Source organism: Daktulosphaira vitifoliae, unplaced genomic scaffold (assembly GCF_025091365.1).
Source record: "Daktulosphaira vitifoliae isolate Bord-2020 unplaced genomic scaffold, ASM2509136v1 Scaffold_1, whole genome shotgun sequence".
NCBI lineage: Eukaryota > Metazoa > Arthropoda > Insecta > Hemiptera > Phylloxeridae > Daktulosphaira > Daktulosphaira vitifoliae.
Genome location: NW_026099572.1, coordinates 79,314,422 through 79,335,175, shown reverse-complemented (window position 1 = coordinate 79,335,175; position 20,754 = coordinate 79,314,422). Strand labels below are relative to the sequence as shown.

Genomic DNA, 20,754 nt, shown 5'->3' with positions numbered 1-20,754 from the left:
GTGAGAGCTGAGAAAAAGTGGTAACAGAAAAAAAAAAAAAAAAAAAAAAAAAAAAAAAAACACATCATAGTAAAATTAATACCTTCTCCGCTTCGCATCGAAGCTAAAATAAATAGTATGTATATGAGTAATTAATTAACTATCGGACACTAAAATTATTCTAAAATGATTATATAAGATAATTGAACATTTAAAAAAGTTTAGCTTTGTTGCAATGATAAAAAGGAATTGAATTTACTATAATGTGTTTTTTTAGCTAGGGTAAAAAATCGATCTACTGGACTGCAAACAATCACCGAGTGCCAACGGTAAATGCTCTCTAGCTGCTTTTTAACGTCCTACGTGTAACTGCGCCTGTCGTTTCATCGTCTCCGACGTTTATTAAATTTTCATTTTTTTCAAAAATGTTTGTAACAATGTTTTCGAAATTTTCTAAAACTATTAAGTGTGCAGCTGTAGAATTTATTATTAGAAAAATTTGAGTGAAATACATTTAAATTTTTTAGCTTCGATGCAAATCTGAGTAGGTATTAATTTTACTATGATATTTTTTTTTCTATCACCACTTTTTCTCAGCTCTTACTAAACCGATTTTTTTTAACGATACGCCAAAAGATCACAAATCGTATCTTGTTAAAGACATTTCCCTTAAAAAATATTTTTAAGCTGAGATGAAAATTACAATTTCTAAAATCGATAAATTTTAAAAAATTTTCCAATTTTTGTTTCTTAAATTCGTATNTTTTTTTTGTAGATGCATGATGTCTTTACCTATCATTTGGTATATTTTTTTTATAAATCTGACTTTTTACCTGCCTACAGGGGGGGATTCAAAATGACAACTTTTTCACAAAAAATTGACTTTTTCAACTTAAATTTTGAAAGTGTTCCGGAAAGTCTGACACTTTTATATATATCTTAAATTAAAGCTAATGTAATATACTTTATCATGGAAAAAAAAAATTTCGGACTTTATTTTGTCTTCATAGTGAATATGACTAAAGTATGCTATTTTTGTGTTAAAATTCTCGATTTTATATTTTACATTTTTAACTTTATAATGCTATAACTTATTGAAAAGTGTATTGATCAATATAATTTTTTTATGGGAAATACTATTTTCTAATAATCTCTTTTTTATTCGACATACTTTGTCTTAATCAAGATATTAATAAGGAATTAGCAGTTTATGAAGCTTTTGGAATAATCCACCAATTTTTTAAAATAAAACACTATCTAAAGATTTGCATCGAAGCGTTTTTTTTTTATAGTGATTTTAATCACTGTCAGATATCATTATACTTGATCCAACTATGCGACGTCACCACTGTGCCGCGACCCCCCTGTGCTGGGGTTTTTTTAAAATTGACGAATTAAAATAATAATTTTTAATATAGAAACCTTAGGTACCCTTTTACCTATAGATAACGCTTTTATTTTATATAAATTTTTTCAATACCTGCTCATAGGGGAGGATTAAAAATAACAACTTATTCACAAATGTTAATTTTTACAAATGTTCCGGAAATACTGCATGGTTTAAACATATGTTAAATTAAAGCCTATATTACGCATTATATATTTTTAAAAAAATTATCCCCATGACCTATGTTCAATGTACAAATGGCCGTCGTAGTTGAACAAATTTATTAAATATTTATTCATATTTTACATTTATAAATCATAAATCAGGATATAAATAATGAACAAACGACTAATGACTTAAATTGGCTAATAACGATTATTTAAAAAAAATTTAATTGTTAAATTGATCTACATTTATTTATCAATCACATAGATTATATAAATTAAACATATTTCAATTTAATTTTGTTGTAAAATAGGTAAATATTGATCAAACGTCTAATTAAAATTATATCTCAAAATAATTTATATCGTTCAATATCATTTTATTTCATTCATTAAATTTATAATCCTATCTAAATTAAATAATTCTATAATAAAATCGTAAAAAAATTTTAATCACTAGATAAACATGTTTTCGAAAATATTTTTTTCATTAAAAAATATTAAATTTACCTTCCTTAATATTATTCAATTCTAGAATAAAAATGTTAATATTATTTAAGTACTTAAAATACGATGTTTTTATTACTTTATTGTATTTGGCTTTTTTTTTTAACATACCATCATTATTTTCCTCTGATGCTGTATAAATATAATAAAATCATATTATTAGTAACATAATTGTATGTATAGTAGAAATTATTACTGAACATAATATGTATCTAAATACATAATTCATATATCATAGAATTAACTAAATTTTGTCGTATTGTTGATACTAATATATAATTAATAAAAGGAATTAAAAATTAAAAGGTAAGATCTCATAATCAGATATAATACTATAAATAAACATTTATAGATAATTAAAGTCAAGGTTGATTTTATTTATTTTATATTATTAATAATACTCACTGATAATTGATGAACTTAATGCTAAAAAACAACAGTTAATTTATTTCTTATTAATACCATTAGTGTCGTAGTAAATAATCGTAGTTTAATTTATATGGAATAGTGTTATTTGACTGATTTTTCTGTAGATTTCTAAGTGCTAAAATCTGAAAATTTTTTAGCTTCATTGCAAAGCTGAGATGGTATTAATTTGACTATGAAGGGTTTTATTTTTGTGACTATTATCACTTATTCTCAGCTCTCACCAAATCGATTTCTTTTAACGATATGTCAATAAGTCACAAATCGTATCTAGTCAAAGTCATTATTCTTAAAAATTGAAAAAATTTCACTTATTTCTCGTGAATGGAGGAAATCTCCAAAAAAATTACAAACTTATATAATCGGTAATTTTCGACATTTTTTTCATTTTTTTTACTGATAACTACCATAAAGTTTTGAAAAATGTATGGATCAATAGAATTTTTTTTTTTTAATAGATATATTTGGCATTTATCAATCATTTGGTTTATATATATATATATATATATTTAATCTAATCATTAGTCATAATTAAAATAAAAGTTGAGAACGTTTTTGGACAGATATATTTTTTTTAATCTGATCCTTCACCTACTCACAGGGGGTATTCAATATGACAACTTTCTCACAAAAATTAACTTTTTCAACTTAACTTTTGAAAGTGTTCCAGAAATACTGATATTTTTATATATATTTTAAATTAAAGCTTATGCCATATTAATATGGAAAAGTAATTTCGAACTTTATTTTGTCTTCATGGTGAAGATGGGCTATCGTATTAAAAAATATGCTATTTTTTGTTATACTTCTTGATTTAACATTTTTTTATATGTAAATACACATTTTTTAATAATTAGTAATGATATCAAAAGTTAGATGTGATAGAAAAAGTATGATTTCAGATTTGAAAACAGTGCGCAAAGTTTATTTAGAAAAGTATATTTGATTTTGATGAAAGTTCCTTGTAGACCAATATATTTATTCTCAAGTAAAAACAAAAATTTTTTTTAAAGTATTGAATCAAACCCTTTAATTTTTATAGATGTTTGTTTTAGAAGTGACGAATATACTACTTTATTGTTTTTTTTTTCGTATAAATTACAATATTAAATTCTTAAAAATTAATTTCATACTATATTTATTTCTATAATAACAATTGATCACTAATGTCAAATTACTTAAGTAAAATTAAAACTATATTAAAAATATTATTAATTTAAAAACTAAAAAATATTAAAAATATTAATAATATTTTTAATATAGTTTTAATTTTGCTCATATTTAATTCTATAAAGAATATTTATTTATAAATAATTTATAGAGTTTTATAGAGTAGTTTTTAGATTTAAAAGTATAATTATTATACTTTTAAATCTAAAAACTACTAATCAGGTTATAATTAAGGAAGTAGGAGTTGTTGTTGCTTTTGTAAACGCTATTTACAGATTTGCATCGAAGCGTTTCTTATAAGAGTGATTTTACCAATATCAGATAACATCTATACTTGCCTTAACTATCCCACTGTGTCGTGACCTTACTGTGCTACCGTTTTTATTTTATGAACTTATTATCAAAGCTATTAAGACTCACAATAGCTTTTTTTCGCTGTAATAATTAATGTTGTATGATTTTTTAAATATAATCCACTAAATTACTATCAACAGATTTGTTTTCTGCATTTCCAGTAGATGTATTTATAAATTTTAACTTATATCTATGTGTCTTATAAGCACATTTCAAGCATATTTGTTGATAAATTTATAATTAACAATAAATGCTGTGAACAGGAACATCATAAAAAAACTATTAACTACCTATATTTATATTCCCTCTCATATTTTATATATGTATATTATCTCAAAAATTTGAAACTTTAAAATTTTATATCTAATAAATGAATAAAGTTATATGAAAAATTCAAATGCCATTAATTGTTAAAGTAAAACCTCGAAAATTCTATTAAATTCAAAAAATGTATTCCTTTTGAAAAAACAAAGTTGACACCTTTACAAAGCATAAGGTATGAACTTAAAAAGTTTTACATAGCTAACAAATCAAAAATAATATGTATTTAAAAGTATCCAAAAATTTAGATTATTTTATTTTGTAAATAATTGAGTAGGTAATGATAAAAAAATCACTCTGTATAGGGATAATGGGTTAATTAGATAATATACGCTGTTATTTAATATTTGAAATGAATATAAAATTTTACTTAGTTTAAAATATCGAATTTAGATAGATAATGATTGATCTAATTTTCATATACGCTTCTTTTTTTTTTGACAATTAAACAAGATAATATTTGAGTTAAAATTTTACTCATTACTAATACCACTTAAATTATATTAATTTATTTTATGATACTAAATTATTAGTAACGTTCATTAACAAGTTAATTTTTTTTCTAAAACATAGGAACAATGATTTTTTTTATATAAATAATATTATAGGTTTTAAAATTATAAGCTACAAATTTATTTAAACATTACCTTTTGATAGAATAAAATACAAAGTCACAAATTTGATAAAATGTGGATTCTAAAAAATTATCTAAACATGAATTTAAGATTGAAAATAGTGTTAAAATTAAAATACTTACCATTCTCACAAATATTTTTGTGACAAAGGTTTCTTTAAGATTTAATAAATCTTATAAAATTTAAATATTATAAATCTGATTTATAATATTTATATGATTTATAAATGCAGAAATAATTTCGGTATTTCGAAAATATTTATTTGTGTAGTTAATATGACCTATTATTTGGCAAAAATATAACAAATAAACTTATTTGTAAATTTGATTAATTGTGTTTTGTATACTACACTGACATTTTTTTTTTTTTTACAAGAAAGAAAATTTTATCGAACTATTGAAATATAAAATAATGCAAAATAAACAACATTTCAAACTTACTAAATTGAATTTAAATTCAAAAATAGATAAATATCTTTCCATAACGGAATTTTGAATGCTTTAGAAAATTTAAATGTGAACATAAGCGTTTTAAATTTTATTATTCAAGTGATGCAACACAATTTATCTTCATAGTTGAAGATATTAAGATTAAAATAAGAATATTATCTTAATATTTATTTCTAATGGAAAAATCCTTAAAAATAACTGTATGAATGGGTCGAATTGTAATTGTTTTGGATAAAATTGTGGAATTTTTATGATACTATAAAACATTGTATTTTTTAACAAAATTTTACTTATAATCTAATTACTGTCAAAGAAATGTAAGGCTAACACAAGAATATCTGAGATTTTTTGGTCGGTTAGAATTAATTATCGAATTTAATTATGTCTAATTTATTGAATTAGTTTATTCAGGTTTTATTGAAGACCTTTAAAATTTTGTTTTAAAGATTTAAGTTAACAATAAGATCGTCTTGCTCATAGTAATTATTATTTTTTAATTTGAATGTTATAAAATTATTATCGTAATAATTTTCAAAGTATCTGTTTTCAATTAGCGCTTGAGTTATATTTTAAATTCTATTATTTTATTATTCAACAAATTATTAAAAATAAATACCAAAACACTAACGGTTTATGTGAATTCGATTCAGTATGTGCTGCACACATTACAAATGTTTGACGTTGAACTTACCTTTTTAAATAACTAATGATGATTATAATTGTTTCATTATAGGAGCCATGCAAATTACCTAAAGAACAACCAATGTTACTTAAGCGTTTAGAATATATTGTGTTGCACGTTTCTTATAACAAAAAAAGCATCCAGCTTGTTATGGTTTTTAAAACGATTCACAGATAGCGGTTTGAGAGTAAAAAGAAAATTATACGCTTTGAAAATCGGTACGTCTCAACTATAAAGCAGAATAATTCGGATTTGTACCGGCGGCTGTTCATCAGATGATCCATGCAAATTCAATCAATTACTGTTTCTCATTGAAACGTTGTGTACAAATAATGAGATCAAAAAATCATTCTGTATACTCATAATACATGCTAACATCTTGAGTAAACAATTTTGGGACGGTGTGGCCGAGTCGGTAACGCGGCAGTGCTTGACGGACACCTTCTCCCGGCGACGGACTAACCTCCCGTCCTGGAGTATCAATGGTTTAGAAACCTCCTCTTTTGAGGGAGGCCGCTATGACCCTTAGTGGGCTTATAAAGTGTTAAAAAAAAAAGCAATTTTGGTAAAAGGTGTTTCTATAGACGTTTTATCAATACTAATATACAATTTGTGAGTAAAACAAGATGTTGATAAGTATACATATTCATCAGCAGATTTAATTTAATATATATCAAACAAAATACTTACAAAGCAAGCTAAATACTTGCGTTAGATGTAAATAATAAAAATAATTAAATTTGGTCTTAATATTAATTTAAATTTAAAATAAAACATAAATTTGAATATTTTTGTAATCATACCTATCGAAATTTAAAAGTATTTAATTAACCAAGTTTTTTTATTAACTTAAAGGCTAGAGTAGACATTAGTAAATTTAAAAATAATTTTTAGTGTGATCTCGCTAACACGTTTTAAATTCATTGATGTCATTTCAATGAATTATCACTTTTATCAATAAAATGCATCATGATATAGGTGATTATTTATTAGCTTTATAAAATATAATATTTATAAATATTTTATTTGATTCAATAAAAAAAAAATTCATAAATAATTAAAATGGAGACAAATATAAAACACAGATTAATCAAAAACATTCTTATATTATCGTCTTCATCATGAATGTATCATAAAATATGTCAATCATCAATCAATATTATATATTTTTTTATTATAACTTTTAATTATTGTTACCATCACGAATTAGAGCACAAAATGTATGAGTTACTATGAAATCGTTTTCAATTTTACTTATTATTACTTCATAAATTACTGTTTTTGGCAATACAGATCATTAAATACTTAAACAAATTATTTGAATATTTAAATTTGTGTATATGGAGAACCATGTGGAAATAACATTTTAAAAATTTTGTAAAAATAATTTTTATTTCGTGGGTAAATTTTTAATGAATTATTCTGATAATTTTTTAAAAACTGGTATTAACTCAGCTTATAAATTGTTTTTAATTCTATAATTTATTCATTTACGTGTGTACATTATCAAAAACTTCACCTTAGATTTATTTAATAATTATAACTGTGCAAGGAGTAGTAAAGCATGGTGAAATTTACGTAGTAATCTTTCCTTAAAAAAATACACCTATGTATATTTTTATTAAGTTTTTATTGTTTGCCGAACACAGTAGGAGTTGATAAGACATATTTTTTCTTTTGTTCCCTTGATCAAATTTAGACCTTTCTCATAACATTTTCCTTGGCGGCATGTGTAACACATTTTTGTGTTTTTAATTAATGATAGCTGGGTAAAATTTCAAAAGAGAGCAGCTACCTGATACCTGTTGTCTTTTGTTATTAATGGACGTAGCATGTTCACTCAATAGAGCTGACGTGGTACGTACGGGATGTATAAACTTCAATAATAGTGTAGGTAAAATGAAACATAAGCAAGAATCAATCTATAAGAGGAAACAGTCGGCATTTTACTAAAGGTGTTATAATATCTATGGTTCATTACATTTTGTTATTTGCTTCTCAAGTTTTTTAACAGTTTTATTTTACCTTCTTTTCGTGTTCAAAAAAGTATGAACAAAACACTTTTACAGAAAAAGTAAAAACGGTTACTACGTTTTTTGCTACTACAAGGTAAAAGATGCTTGGGCCCACATTAATATAAGTTTGTTTTGTACCAGAAAACAACACTTGAAAAAAATTATGACATCTGTCACATCAATAGTACCTTGAGTAAAGTATATATCTCATTAAATAATAATTACTTTGGATGTATAATTTTCAAGTACTCATACCGAATCTAGTGTTGTATAAAATTTCGCGGTTCAAATTCGTTATTTACAACTTTGCTTATTTTAATGATTGTAATTTTAATATTACTTCGATTTATATGGTAAAAGTGTAATTAATCTTATCTATTTTATACTACAAAAATAAAATGATTTTATTGTAGTGAGGAAATAGGTATTAACTTTACTAATGAACTAAACGTTTTATATTATCAGATATTCTCTCTTTTGCTAGAATGACATTCAAAACCATAACTAATGTACAAAATAATTTTCCGGAGTTGCAATTTCTGGTATTGAATAGAATTTTTATAAAAATTGAACAAATAAATTAGCGTTTTCCGGGCACGAGTAAGCCTAACAAAAAAAAACACAACTTTACATAAATAGATAAATTGCACTAATTTTTTCCTTTTATTTTTCATAAAAGTAATGAAAACTTCACGGCATCGAAATAGAGCAAGTCACGGCGTATATCTTCCATTCATAGATGTTTTAAACCGTCAAGCGAATATATTAAAAATCACCGCACTGAGCTGTCAGGCAGCATATGCTCGTTGAACTCAGCGTAGTCACCGGCGTGTCATTTACACACTGTATAATTGGCCACGACTTTAATTAGTCCTGCAGGGTGGTCTGGAGTACACTTTTTTATTGGTAATTATTTTCGGCTAATTTAAAGCTGTAAGATAATATTGTGGTTTTAGTTAATTGGTGTCTCGCATAGTGCAATCATATATAATTTGCAGTTGTTTGTTTCGGCTTGAGGACAAATAGCAATTTGTTTTTTCACGCTACGTCAGACCCACGTGAATCTTCGTGTCCATTATTTAATGCTCAGTGTTTGTTTAAAAATATGATTTTTTTTTTAAACAAAATTTATTTTATTTTTACGTAAATTATCCAGTTTTAAGTTGTATAAAAAAAATCAATTAAAACACAGTGGCATATGTAATTATGTTTTAATAAAGTTGTAAATTATAATTTATTAATAGGTGGTATACAACGTCATCGATTAAGGATAAGGACATTCACTTTCTGCTTGGAGACTATTGAAAGTTTTTAATTTTTGTATAGGAAAAAAATATTTGATTCAGAAAACTATGCAATAATATGTAGTCAAATATTTTTTTTTTCATCCCTTCTGGATTGAAAACCTAAACTCCAATTTACTTTAATAGGAACCACTATTTTTAGTTTAATGATATAATAGAAAATAAAATTTCAAACAATTTTTTTTTTTTAATATTTTTTATTTGAATCGTTCTTGTCTTAGTACTTGATAATGTTTGTTTATTTTTGAATAATTTTCTATTGATATTTTTCTGTTTTGCAAACAGTAGTCTTGTTTTTTTCATGTTATCAAATAAACAAGTTTTCAATGACAATTATTGCTATTACATGAGTCATTTATGAAAGCAAGAATAAATACTGATGATAATTTATGGCCTATTAAAACAGATTATTGTTAAACAAATTCGGTGGTATGAAAACAACCTTGTGTAGGTATCAAAAGTATAATTGTAGCCTAACATAGTTTTAAAAACAAAAAAACAACTGCCTATTTTATGATAATTATAGAGCGATAAGTTAAAACGACATACATTACCAAAATCACAATGTTGAGTTAGATATCAATTCTTATGATAAAATTGGTTTAAAATTTAATAATAGGATCAGAACTTTAACATTTTATACAGTTTTTCTACAATAAATTTTGTATTACGTTAAAAGTTATTTCTTTTTTATTTTGTATTAGTTCCTATGTAAAATTATAAAATATAATAGCAAGGTTAGATTAGTGAATCTTTATGAAATTATTGAATATTACAATTGCTCTTATATATAATTATATTATTATGAATAATTTTCATAAATAAATTTAATATTATTACAATAATATTAAAACAATAATTTTTATTTTATTTGCATTAGTATCCAAATTATAACAATAACACTAACTAGTAGAGTTATAATGTGAATTGAAAATTCGTTCTAATTACTCAAAAATATATATAAAATTGAAATTCGCTTCTTATATATTCAATAATTTTGATATAATTAAAAAAAAAAAGTCGGGTTATTAAAATTTTTTATGACTTAGAGACTTTCTCAGCCATTCAAATAATAATAATCATCACACGTATAAGAAGAGACATGGATTTAAATAGGCGACTAAACTGATCTAGTAACACAATAGATTGGTTTTATTGAATGCGAACAAGATGACTGGGTGTGTAGTAGAGGAATATAGAAGATGCATAATACTCTCTCTATAAATCGAGTTCAATACAATGGCTGGTAGGTATACAGTAGTGGTAATAATGGTATTAAAAACATGACAATGTAATAGCCTAATGAGAAAATCAAAGTATTCTGCCATCCGTGAGAAAGTGGCGGGTTCTTATAAAGCTAAAAAATATTAGTCAGCGTTATTCATTTTTGATATTTTTTACATCATTTTTTTTCTACACAAAAAAATAAAATCAACGTTAAGGAAAAATGCAGATATTAAGTTTTACGTTATTTTTATTGTTAATAAAAAACAAATTGAAATTAAAAATAACGTAATTTTAATATTGTGTTGTAATAATATTGTATCAAAAATATCTCGATATTTAAAATAGAATCAAAAATACAAAATATAATCTTATCTTCTAGAAAAAAATTGTCCACCAATAAATTCTTTATTAATACATTTTTAACAAATTATTTTTGTTTTGTATATATGTAAACATATTGCTAAAACTACTCGTGTTAAAAATCAACTAAATAATTTATGACTGAGCAGAGGCTATTTTGCTATATTTTTTAAATACACAGGTATTCAAAATTTTAAATAAATTTACTTCGAAGGAAATGTGATCTAATCCTTATATATTCGCTTAAAATATTTTTAAAAATTATTGTATTATAAAAATATTTTCCAACTACCATTTTAATTTCAAACATACATTAACCTTAAAATACATGTCGTATTTTACAATTTTATGCTTTAATTATTGTGATAACATAATGATAACGAAAAAAATATCCAAAATAATCATCAAGTTGAGTTTACATTACTAAAACATAACGCTTGCATAAAATTCGAAAGATTTTCAACTACACAAATAAGTTATGGTAAAAACAAAAACTACATTCATCTAAATCTTAAATTAAGCTTAATGTAAATAAATTAGCTACAAAAATATTTATTACGTTACCAATAAGATAAAACATAACTAATAATAATGGAGTCATTTATTGATTTACAAACAGAACCGCATCTAGGAGAGCTTTAAGTGCACGTACCCGGTCAGCACTGGAGAAAAAATTAGTCAGCTATCCTGCAATATGAGTTATAAAACTGAAGACCTTTTTATTCTACTCATTAAAATTAAAAAAAAAATAGGAAAAAGTATTTTCGATGTGCAAAATAAAAAGGTCGTTGAGGTGAATGAATTCCCAAATGTTTACGAATAAGAAAATTTAATTTCCTCACATTTTTTAATTATTATTTATCATTAATGATGAAAAAAAGTAACATAGTTTATACTTGGATTCAACTTTTGTGCGTGGGCTAAGCGTCAGGTTATTTATGAATACATTGTACTTTTTATATTAACTATAATTAGATTATTGTTAAGTCTAGACAGTATGTACGGATCCAGTGAGTGTAAATGTGTTGCAGAGTGTAACACTTTAGATGAGGTTGAATGGATAGGACACTCATCGGAGACGCTTAACGAATTATAATTAATAACGTATCGTATACATGTTGTAAAGACGAGTGGCGACACGGTGCGACTGTGCTACAATTCTGTTTGAATGAATTTACTATTATTAAGTATCGTCATTTATGTGGAGTGACGCTAGATGCATATGGTTTATCGTTTTTCGGTTGTGTAGGCAAGAGTGAAACATATTGTATGCCATAACAACAATAAAAAATAACACAAGAATTTTTTTGTCAGTTTTTATCTATCGTCAGTCGGTTTATAATAATATGTTTATGTGTATACGGGCCATTGGCATTGGCTAATATAATAAGACGACCGCTAAGGTCTATTCACAGACCACCGGACCCCATTGTTGTTTGCTGCGACTCGACCGGCCATTCCCATGCCCCCCCGCACACGGCCATGGTTCCACTAGAGCCCTCAGTATACACATCAGAATCCCCATCATGTGTATTTATTATTACACATTATCTCTCCTTCTCAAGTTCACTAATTTTGTAACATTAAACACGTTAAAATATCCTACTTCGTTAATAGGTAAAGGTGTTCTCCATGTTTTTCCTTTCAGTATTTGAAAATATTAACTAACAATTTACATAAAATAAATATCATTCAGATGCTCTCGTAAAACGGAGAAGGTCCTCTCAAAATCAATATGACTTATTTGTTTGTGATAAAAAGGAGATTATATTGTTTCATTTAAGTATTCTCCAAAAAAAATATTTAACTTCCTGTTTATTTTTAAAGCAATTTGAAAATATCAATGACGATATTAGTTTTAGACAGTAATACAAAATTATTTGCTGTCGCCCCGCACCAAAAAATTTATTGGAAAAAGGCTACTGAGAGAAAACTCTTTAGACATTATTCATATCATAAGAACTAAATTAATATTGTTTACATTTTCCAAATTTAGTTTGATTTTTGACGTGTATAAGACAATTTTCAAAAATGTATTTCTAAAAATAGTTTACGTGTCAGCAATATATATTTTTTTGACATTTTAATTTAAGTAATTACTTAAAAAAATAATGTTATCTGAAATATTATAAAATATTAAACCTATGCTCGGTTAGTAGATTTAACAATTAAGTATAGTGAATTGTTATGAATATGCGTGTATTCTCTATAATATATTGTTAATTATTTTATAATTCAGTTTTTAAATAAATTACAATGATATTCTTTATTTATTTTTCGAGAATTTAATTATTTTAGAAATTAGATACTAAATAAAATTAATTCAATATTTATTTAAATTGCAATCGTTCTTTAAATCTGACGTGTATTTTATAAGCACTATTTTGAATCTCTGGTGTTTTTTAATGTTATTTGAAGGGAAATTATTTTTTGATAGAAATGAGCTTTTAAAACATCATTACTGGCGTCTAGTCATGTAAATATTTTTAGCTGAAATCCGTTATTGAGTTCAAAAGAATAGATTCGTATTATTTAAATGTCCCAATATAATCAATTCAATTAAATATATGCTATATAAGAATTTAAAACTGGTCCATACAAATGTTAATCAAATGTTCTGTTTTACAGTGTCAAAGCTCATTACAGCCATATCTCAAGTTCTTGCACATTCATTTTAAAATCTCCAAATCAGCACCATCGATGCTAAATTAACACTGATGAATTGGAAGGTATGAAGATGAAAAATGTATTAAGGGTATAAAATATGATTCTTATGAAAAAATTTAACTTGTTATTAAACAGTGGTTTACTGATCCAAACTAAAAAATTTCCTTGGACAAACATCTGATACTTATCTGACACTTTGGCAGATATTTATAAACATAGTAGGTAGTTATTTTAAAAAATAACTGTACGGTATTACATACTATTATACGTATTTAATTAAACGTTATATAATTCTTTGTTAGTGTGTTTCACTTTTATTCATTTGTGTTCCTTAGTATTAAAGCTAAAAGTTTGGAGGTACTAAATTTTACCCCACCCTTGTGTTTATTATATTCGTTTATTTCAGTCAAGAAAAGACTATTGAATACATGGAAATATGCTTTTTAAACTTTAAATATTTAAAATAATTTTTGTAATATCATTAAATTGTATAGTCCGACCTAATTTCGGAAACTCGGTGACGCAATAAATATATAACTGATGCATTTTTTGGTTCTTATTATAAATTTATGGTCAATTGATTGGTTAAATATTTTAACTATTTTATTTTGTTTTTGAAACGAATCCAAGGGCTGTTCAACGTTTATTTTCATTGCAAAATCTGGTACTTTCCGATTCGATTCGGCGTACACTATAGAGAAAAATCTAAGTACGTCCGGCGAACCGTTAACTTTGACATAAAATATCCCCTCTTGGTAGTTAATAGGCTTATTTTGCGCACATTATCTGTTTACAATACGATGCCTTTATTGTTTTGGAGTTGGAGAGATTTCATTCAGGGTTTTTGTGTAGTTTTTATAGTTACCGCATTTCCTGTGAATTAAGTCAAATAATCTTTGTATAGTTGAATATAATAAATTCGCTTGTAAAATCCATTTTATTCAAAACGCTTTCGCAGATTTCATATCACACGACATAGTTTAGGTTTTACATAACAAATTAATTGTACGTCAAAAATTAAAGGCGTTGAAAACATTTTAATTTATTGCAAATCAAACATTTTTTTATTCGATTTATGTACAAATTAATAAATTTCATTTGTTTAATTTATGTATTTTCTTTATAATTATAAAAATTATTTTTTTAAAACAAGTATCAGTTTTTAAAAAATGTTATTATTTTACAATTGAAATTGTTAAAAGAAAAAATACCTCTATCAAAATATATTATGTGAAGACTGTTGTGTACATGTCTTGTAAAAATAATCACTAATAAATCGAACAGATTGAAAGGCTGGTTAAGATTTTCATCCGCTTTAATGAAATTTGAAACAAATGACACTATTATAAGGGGTTTTTGTTATTTTCTTGCTGGCTGAATTTTGCTACACAAAATTTTATTCTGATAACATAAAGAGTTTAACAGTTTATTAATCTTATTTAATAAGGTTTGATTGTAGTTTTGTGTACTTAAAATACGGTAATTGTCCTTTCATTTGTTCGTTGGTTATTTGTCTACTGTTCCTATTTAAGTAGATTAATTTACCTTGACTAATAATTCAGAGTTTTTATTGAATATCGCATTCAATATAATAGCCTTGTTTTATAAACAAAAGTGTTACATGAATTATCATTCTAATTTTAAAACATTTATAAGGTATTAATTGGACGTGATATTAGTCAAGTTAAAAAAAAAATTATGCTTAAGCATTGTGATATTTTGTGTGATTTTTGCAACTAATATTTTCGATAATCGTTATTTTTCGGGAGGTTATTTATCGAGTTGACATTTTATTTTTGAAAAATAGTGAAGTTATTTTGGATATTTATACGATTTATGTACACGAATTCAGTATACGGAGGGCGTTGCTTGTGCGTGATGTTTTTCACGTCCCAAGGAGTTTCCGGCCACCATGTCCAATCAAAAAAAGAGTTTCCGCTTCCTGACATACAGTTCCCGACCATGTCTAATTAAACCGCAACATCATTTACGCATAGCACACATATGCTACAGTTCGTCTGCTGTTTTTTTTATGTGTAAAAAATTAAACAAAAAATTATTATTTGCGTTTTTGTTAGTCGTATAAATCAACTGTATATTTCAGGACAATGAACAATTTTTGTTCTTCGCTCTATGTACTAGTACTTATCTTATCTAGCGGCAAGTATTCTAGTACATAAATTTTCAATTTAACATAACGTTATCTTTTTTTATTATCCGTCACCAATTAAATTGTTAATATAAAATTTCATCATAAGGTAAAATGAAAATAAACACAGGTTGATTATTTAACAGAGTAATCTTTATTATATTTTCAGTGTCGAGCAAAACAAACGGTGAAAAAAAATAGGTTAACTGCTTAAATACGCAGAACATAATATGTGTAGTCTTCTTTGAAATGGTTTTATGATATTCATCGGCCGATCGAATCGTATAATCCTTTCGATGACTTAAGGACCGTGAATACGAATGACGTGTGCAGCGCACAGTGGTCCAATACGGTAAACGAATAAATAAATAAAAAAGAGTAAGCATTCAAAATCGGTTTTCTACGCAGTGTGCGTAAATGGCATGACAGGACGCGTACCTTAACAAAAAAAAACAAATTCGGCCGCTCGTGTGGCGCTCTGCCGCGGGAGGCCTGACAAATTTTTATGGGCAACGGTCAGGAAATTTAATTACGGTAAGCGATCGGTTCAGGTGCTATCACGAATGACCCATATAATAGGGTGAAAAACGAGAGTGGTGTCCTTGAATAATCCACGAAAACCGTAACGCCGAGGAACGACAACAATATGATAAGTAAAAAAATAAGAGACGTTTTCAAAACAGTTTTAAGATTACACGTGTGCAGGCAAAGGGTTGCACGAGGACAAAATAGAAGATCGTGGCGTGACGTACGGTCGTAAATATACGGCAGTAGACAACAATAACAGTATAACTGTACGCGAAGATTGCAGCGGACAGTGGTGAACGGATATTTACGGCCTTTTTTTCCCCTTTAAATCCTTTCACCGTGAGGGTGTCGTCAATAACAAATCTATTTTACCCGACCGTTTGGACCTCAGCACAAATCGTTAACAGTAGGGAACATTAACCAGAAGACGGTCATTCCCACGCTCTTCCGGGTTCGCAGTAAGTTTATGGGCGCACCTCACCTAGTGCTGATGGAACGTTATTATCGCGGGATTTCAAGATGGTGGAAGTTCAGACACGGTATTCGGATTAACTCGATTTTTTTATGAGTACTGTATAAATACGCATGTAACGTGACGATAGATGGGCATGTGCTATACCTAATATTATTACCTTTAAAATGAAAACGACAGTGGTATACGAGTACAAAGCAGCCACCCCCTACTGGTGGGCTGACAACATTTTTATAGTGTCGACATAGTTGACAACGCGTAAATTAACAAAATAATCGAATAAAAATGTAATAAAGCACTAATATCATTATAAAGCACTCGCACTAATCATATATGGTTATATTTAATCAGAACTAATACTCACAGTTGAGCAGCTATCGCATGGAACATTTTCAACAGCTTAGAAAACAATTTCTCCCTATAAGCTAATGCAAATTTATAGTACTGTATTTTAATAGTGACGTATAAATTCTATAAACACCTCAGTAATTTTAAGACAATAAATATTTGCATTTAAAATGTAACTAAAATGATTATAATACAATTATTTCTCAGAAATGTTGTTCTTATGTGAACTTTATAATAATTGGAATGTTTTCAATTATTGAAAATATTATGATCATTTTTGTTTTAATGTTATAATTTACGTCATGTCGTTTCACGTATCACGTAAATCGTTTAGCTGAGACATTTTTTTTTTAACTCGCACGCAGTAAAATAATTGCGGTACATTTATTTTTGAAGCTGCCGTCGCCGTTAAAACCCATAACATTGACTTATGGGGGCGTTTTGGCGGTGCCGTATGTGGGTGGTATGGAACAAATCGACCGAATGTCTGTTGTTGAAAAAGGGACTAAAAGCGGTTGAGGTACACGTTATTATTATTATTATGTATGCGCTTATGAGTGATTGCAAAATATCCTTGCAGACACATTGGCGTGTGTTTTTCACGGGTGTTAGATCACCGCCTCCTGAATGTCTACTAAGATACAATGCAAACCTGAAGGAAAAAATAAGTAAAAGTAATCTGTGCCGCACAAATCGTGTCTAAATTGAAAAAACAAAGATAGTTGAAAAATATTTTTTTTAGTTATTAATTAGAATTATTGGCGAAATTAATTGTGATATAAAATTAAAAAAGTTTAATTAGTTTTACTTTCTCTGGATATTTTATAGTAGTGAACTCAAATTTTAGCATGAAAACAAGTTCATGCTTTATTATTTTATAATATATATAATTATATATTACTTTTAATGACTATAAACTCCATAGTATAAAGATACCGATAATATTATGTCCTAAACATTGTATTCTGTATTTGAGGTAGAAAGATTTCATTTACATAAGATATGACAGTAGTAATACATCGCGTGAGAAAAAAATTAAAAAATGAGAATATTCAAATATAATTGAATAATTTTTTTATCTTATTACACTCTCAAAAGATCGCAATAACATAATGAAACCATGTAATTCTAATAATCTAATAATTACAGTTTGTGTTGTTTTATATTGATTCTGTACTTGGAATGCTGTGCTATTGTCTAACCCTAGGATCCCAACATTCATAATATATTTTGTGTTCTTTGTTTATGGTTCATTTATCTTATTATACTCCAGTAGCTCACTATTTATTATCCATTGTTACCTACAAATTCATTTTTATGTGTTTCAATGGATATCAAATGAAAACATCGTCGTTAAATTATAAAATATATGAAGTAGGCCACTTCTTAAATATATATTTGTTCAATGTTTAATCTATGATATAGCTATATAAAGATAAAATAATAATATTTGTAAAAAATGTACACTATAATTTTTGTATATAAAAATTTAACAGTAGAACGTCTTTAAAATAATTTTAATTGTCCAATTACTATAGCAACTTAATAAATACTCAGAAAAACGTATCTTTTTGCTTCGATGCGATTTTAAAATTAAAATAGACCGTTTGAAATTTCTAAGTTAATTATAAGTGCCATGGAAAATTATAAAAGTTTGAGAAAATTGTTTACAGTTGACAAAAGTGACTCGCCTAATAATGCAGATCTTTTATCAAAATGTAATCCTCTTTATAAATACAGTAAAATGTACATACATAAATCAAATTTACTCCCAAAATAGATTTTCAAAAAAATGGCAAGGTTATTTTTCAAGGAAATATAATAAATGAATATTCTCCATCAGATAAATCTAAACAAACGATGTCTATGAAAATGAAAAAAGATCGTAAAAAGTTGAACGAGCACAAAAAACAAAATAATGAAAAAATCATACGTAGTGATAAAGTTTTAAATGTATTTAACTAATAAAAAAATCTTAATTACTATATTATTTAATATTTTTATTGTAATAGAAACGCATAGAAAAATTTCAGAGAAAAAATTATAAAGCTAAACCCTGTGAAAATGAAACAAAGTTTTCAATACCCTGCGAAGACAATTTAGTTCATTGGTAAGTGACATTTTAAAAATTCGTTTTACGAGTGTGCGCATCGAAAACATGCGAATTTTCATTAGATTTGTAAATTTATAACATTATATTTTGTGTTATCAATAAGTATGGAGAAATTGGACGATAAATTGTTTGACAAAAAAATCTCTGAACTTGAATCAACTTTAAAGAAATTAGAAGAAGAATTATTTTTGGAAACAATTACGTTAAAAAACATCAAAGATTCAACTAAAACAAAGAACATAGCAAAAGAAGAAAGTGAACCGATCTTGTCGGTATCGAATGACAAACAGAAAATGTATAATGCACAGATGACTTACGTGAAAAATATAAAGGCTTCCGAAAAGAATTTAGAAAACACCGGGAATTTTAAAGTGCATATGGTGAAAATATGAGTTTAAAAATAGTTTTTTTTATCTGAATCTTTATTACTATAGATGAGCAATAATGATTGCATAGTGCAGCATTTCAAAGAGCCAGAAAGTGTTTACTATGTAAACAATAAACCAAACGATAAAGTTATCATAAGGAATACGGAAACGCAATTAAAATACACCCCACATTGTCTAGAATTCCAGGTAAATTTGCAAGCAAAGAAGTTCATAAAAAGTATTTCGTCTTCTTTCTTCAACTATCTATTGATACTATGATATTTATACATGCGAAACTAGGTGGCGAATGGTGTAAACGGTACTTCATTCGAAGAAAGGTTAAAAATAAGTAATCCCAGTAAGGCGATTATACTGTGTCGGTATAGTCACTTGTTTGATCCACATGACATTTTGAAAAATTACAAAAACATAATTATGGTTAATTTGAGCCTACTGACCGATTCAGCACAAATTATACTAAAATTAATGTGTTTTTATACCGTCAGGTGGAGACTAATATTATACATCGGCTACGGCCAGGCGTAACAGTTGATTACGAGGTACGGTTCAATCCAGTGGAATTACCAAACTCTATTAACTGTTCGAGGTTAGAAGGCTTAAAATTGGCGTTTGAAACCGTAAAAAATAACCAATTGGATGTAAAGTACGTGTTTTATGTTCCGTTGAAGTTTTGCACCGCTAGACCGAAACCGGAAGTGGTCACCAAAATTATAACGTAAGATCGATGTGTGTATTGAGTTACCAATGGACATTTGGTAATTATATTTATTTTAGATTTCCAGCTAAAAACATTAAACCCGAATATTTCACCTATAAAAAAAAATTCGTCATAAAAAACAATGGTTCAGTAGATTGCAAATTTAGCGTTCTAAGCGAGTCCAAATATAAAAAATGTTTTATTGGTAAGTCACTTGTATTGTCACTATTGGTATGTTTTTCACATAAATAATAAAGAAATGTTTAAGGCTTTTGACATTAGTCAAAAGGCGCCAAGGTTTAATTTATTGTATCATTCGATCAACTTACCCATCACATAGGAAATTACTGTATCGCCCATGTGAGTTCAATAACTTATTTGTAGCTGCAATATTTATAAAAATAATTCTAT

The 20,754-nt window shown here is 26.5% G+C and overlaps 2 protein-coding genes and 1 long non-coding RNA gene across 5 annotated transcripts in view; 2 read left to right on the top strand and 1 right to left on the bottom strand.

Annotated features, from left to right (window-relative positions):
* LOC126894826 (uncharacterized) overlaps positions 1-5,165 on the bottom strand; it is a 7,361-nt gene extending 2,196 nt beyond the window's left edge. For 2 of the 3 annotated variants that reach the window (XM_050666116.1, XM_050666119.1), the window contains exons 1-5: positions 5,066-5,165; positions 4,956-5,004; positions 2,443-2,463; positions 2,149-2,169; positions 2,041-2,061 (exon numbers count right to left, since the gene is read on the bottom strand). In XM_050666116.1, coding sequence (XP_050522073.1) covers positions 2,041-2,061; positions 2,149-2,169; positions 2,443-2,463; positions 4,956-5,004; positions 5,066-5,068 — 115 coding nt within the window. In that variant the 5' untranslated portion in view covers positions 5,069-5,165. The remainder of the gene's footprint in view (positions 1-2,040; positions 2,062-2,148; positions 2,170-2,442; positions 2,464-4,955; positions 5,005-5,065) is intronic. The other variant, XM_050666118.1, reaches the window with a different exon arrangement.
* A 3,417-nt stretch (positions 5,166-8,582) lies between these two features.
* Positions 8,583-17,169, top strand: LOC126901329 (uncharacterized). Its single transcript, XR_007703026.1, has 4 exons — positions 8,583-8,689; positions 8,769-8,995; positions 13,609-13,709; positions 15,966-17,169. It is a non-coding gene; the product is annotated as an uncharacterized LOC126901329 (long non-coding RNA).
* Positions 17,170-19,361: 2,192 nt separating this feature from the next.
* Positions 19,362-20,365, top strand: LOC126895704 (uncharacterized). Its single transcript, XM_050667888.1, has 4 exons — positions 19,362-19,628; positions 19,692-19,832; positions 19,926-20,090; positions 20,132-20,365. Exons 1-4 carry the CDS (start codon positions 19,362-19,364, stop codon positions 20,363-20,365), a joined length of 807 nt encoding a protein of 268 aa, XP_050523845.1.
* Positions 20,366-20,754: the final 389 nt, after the last annotated feature.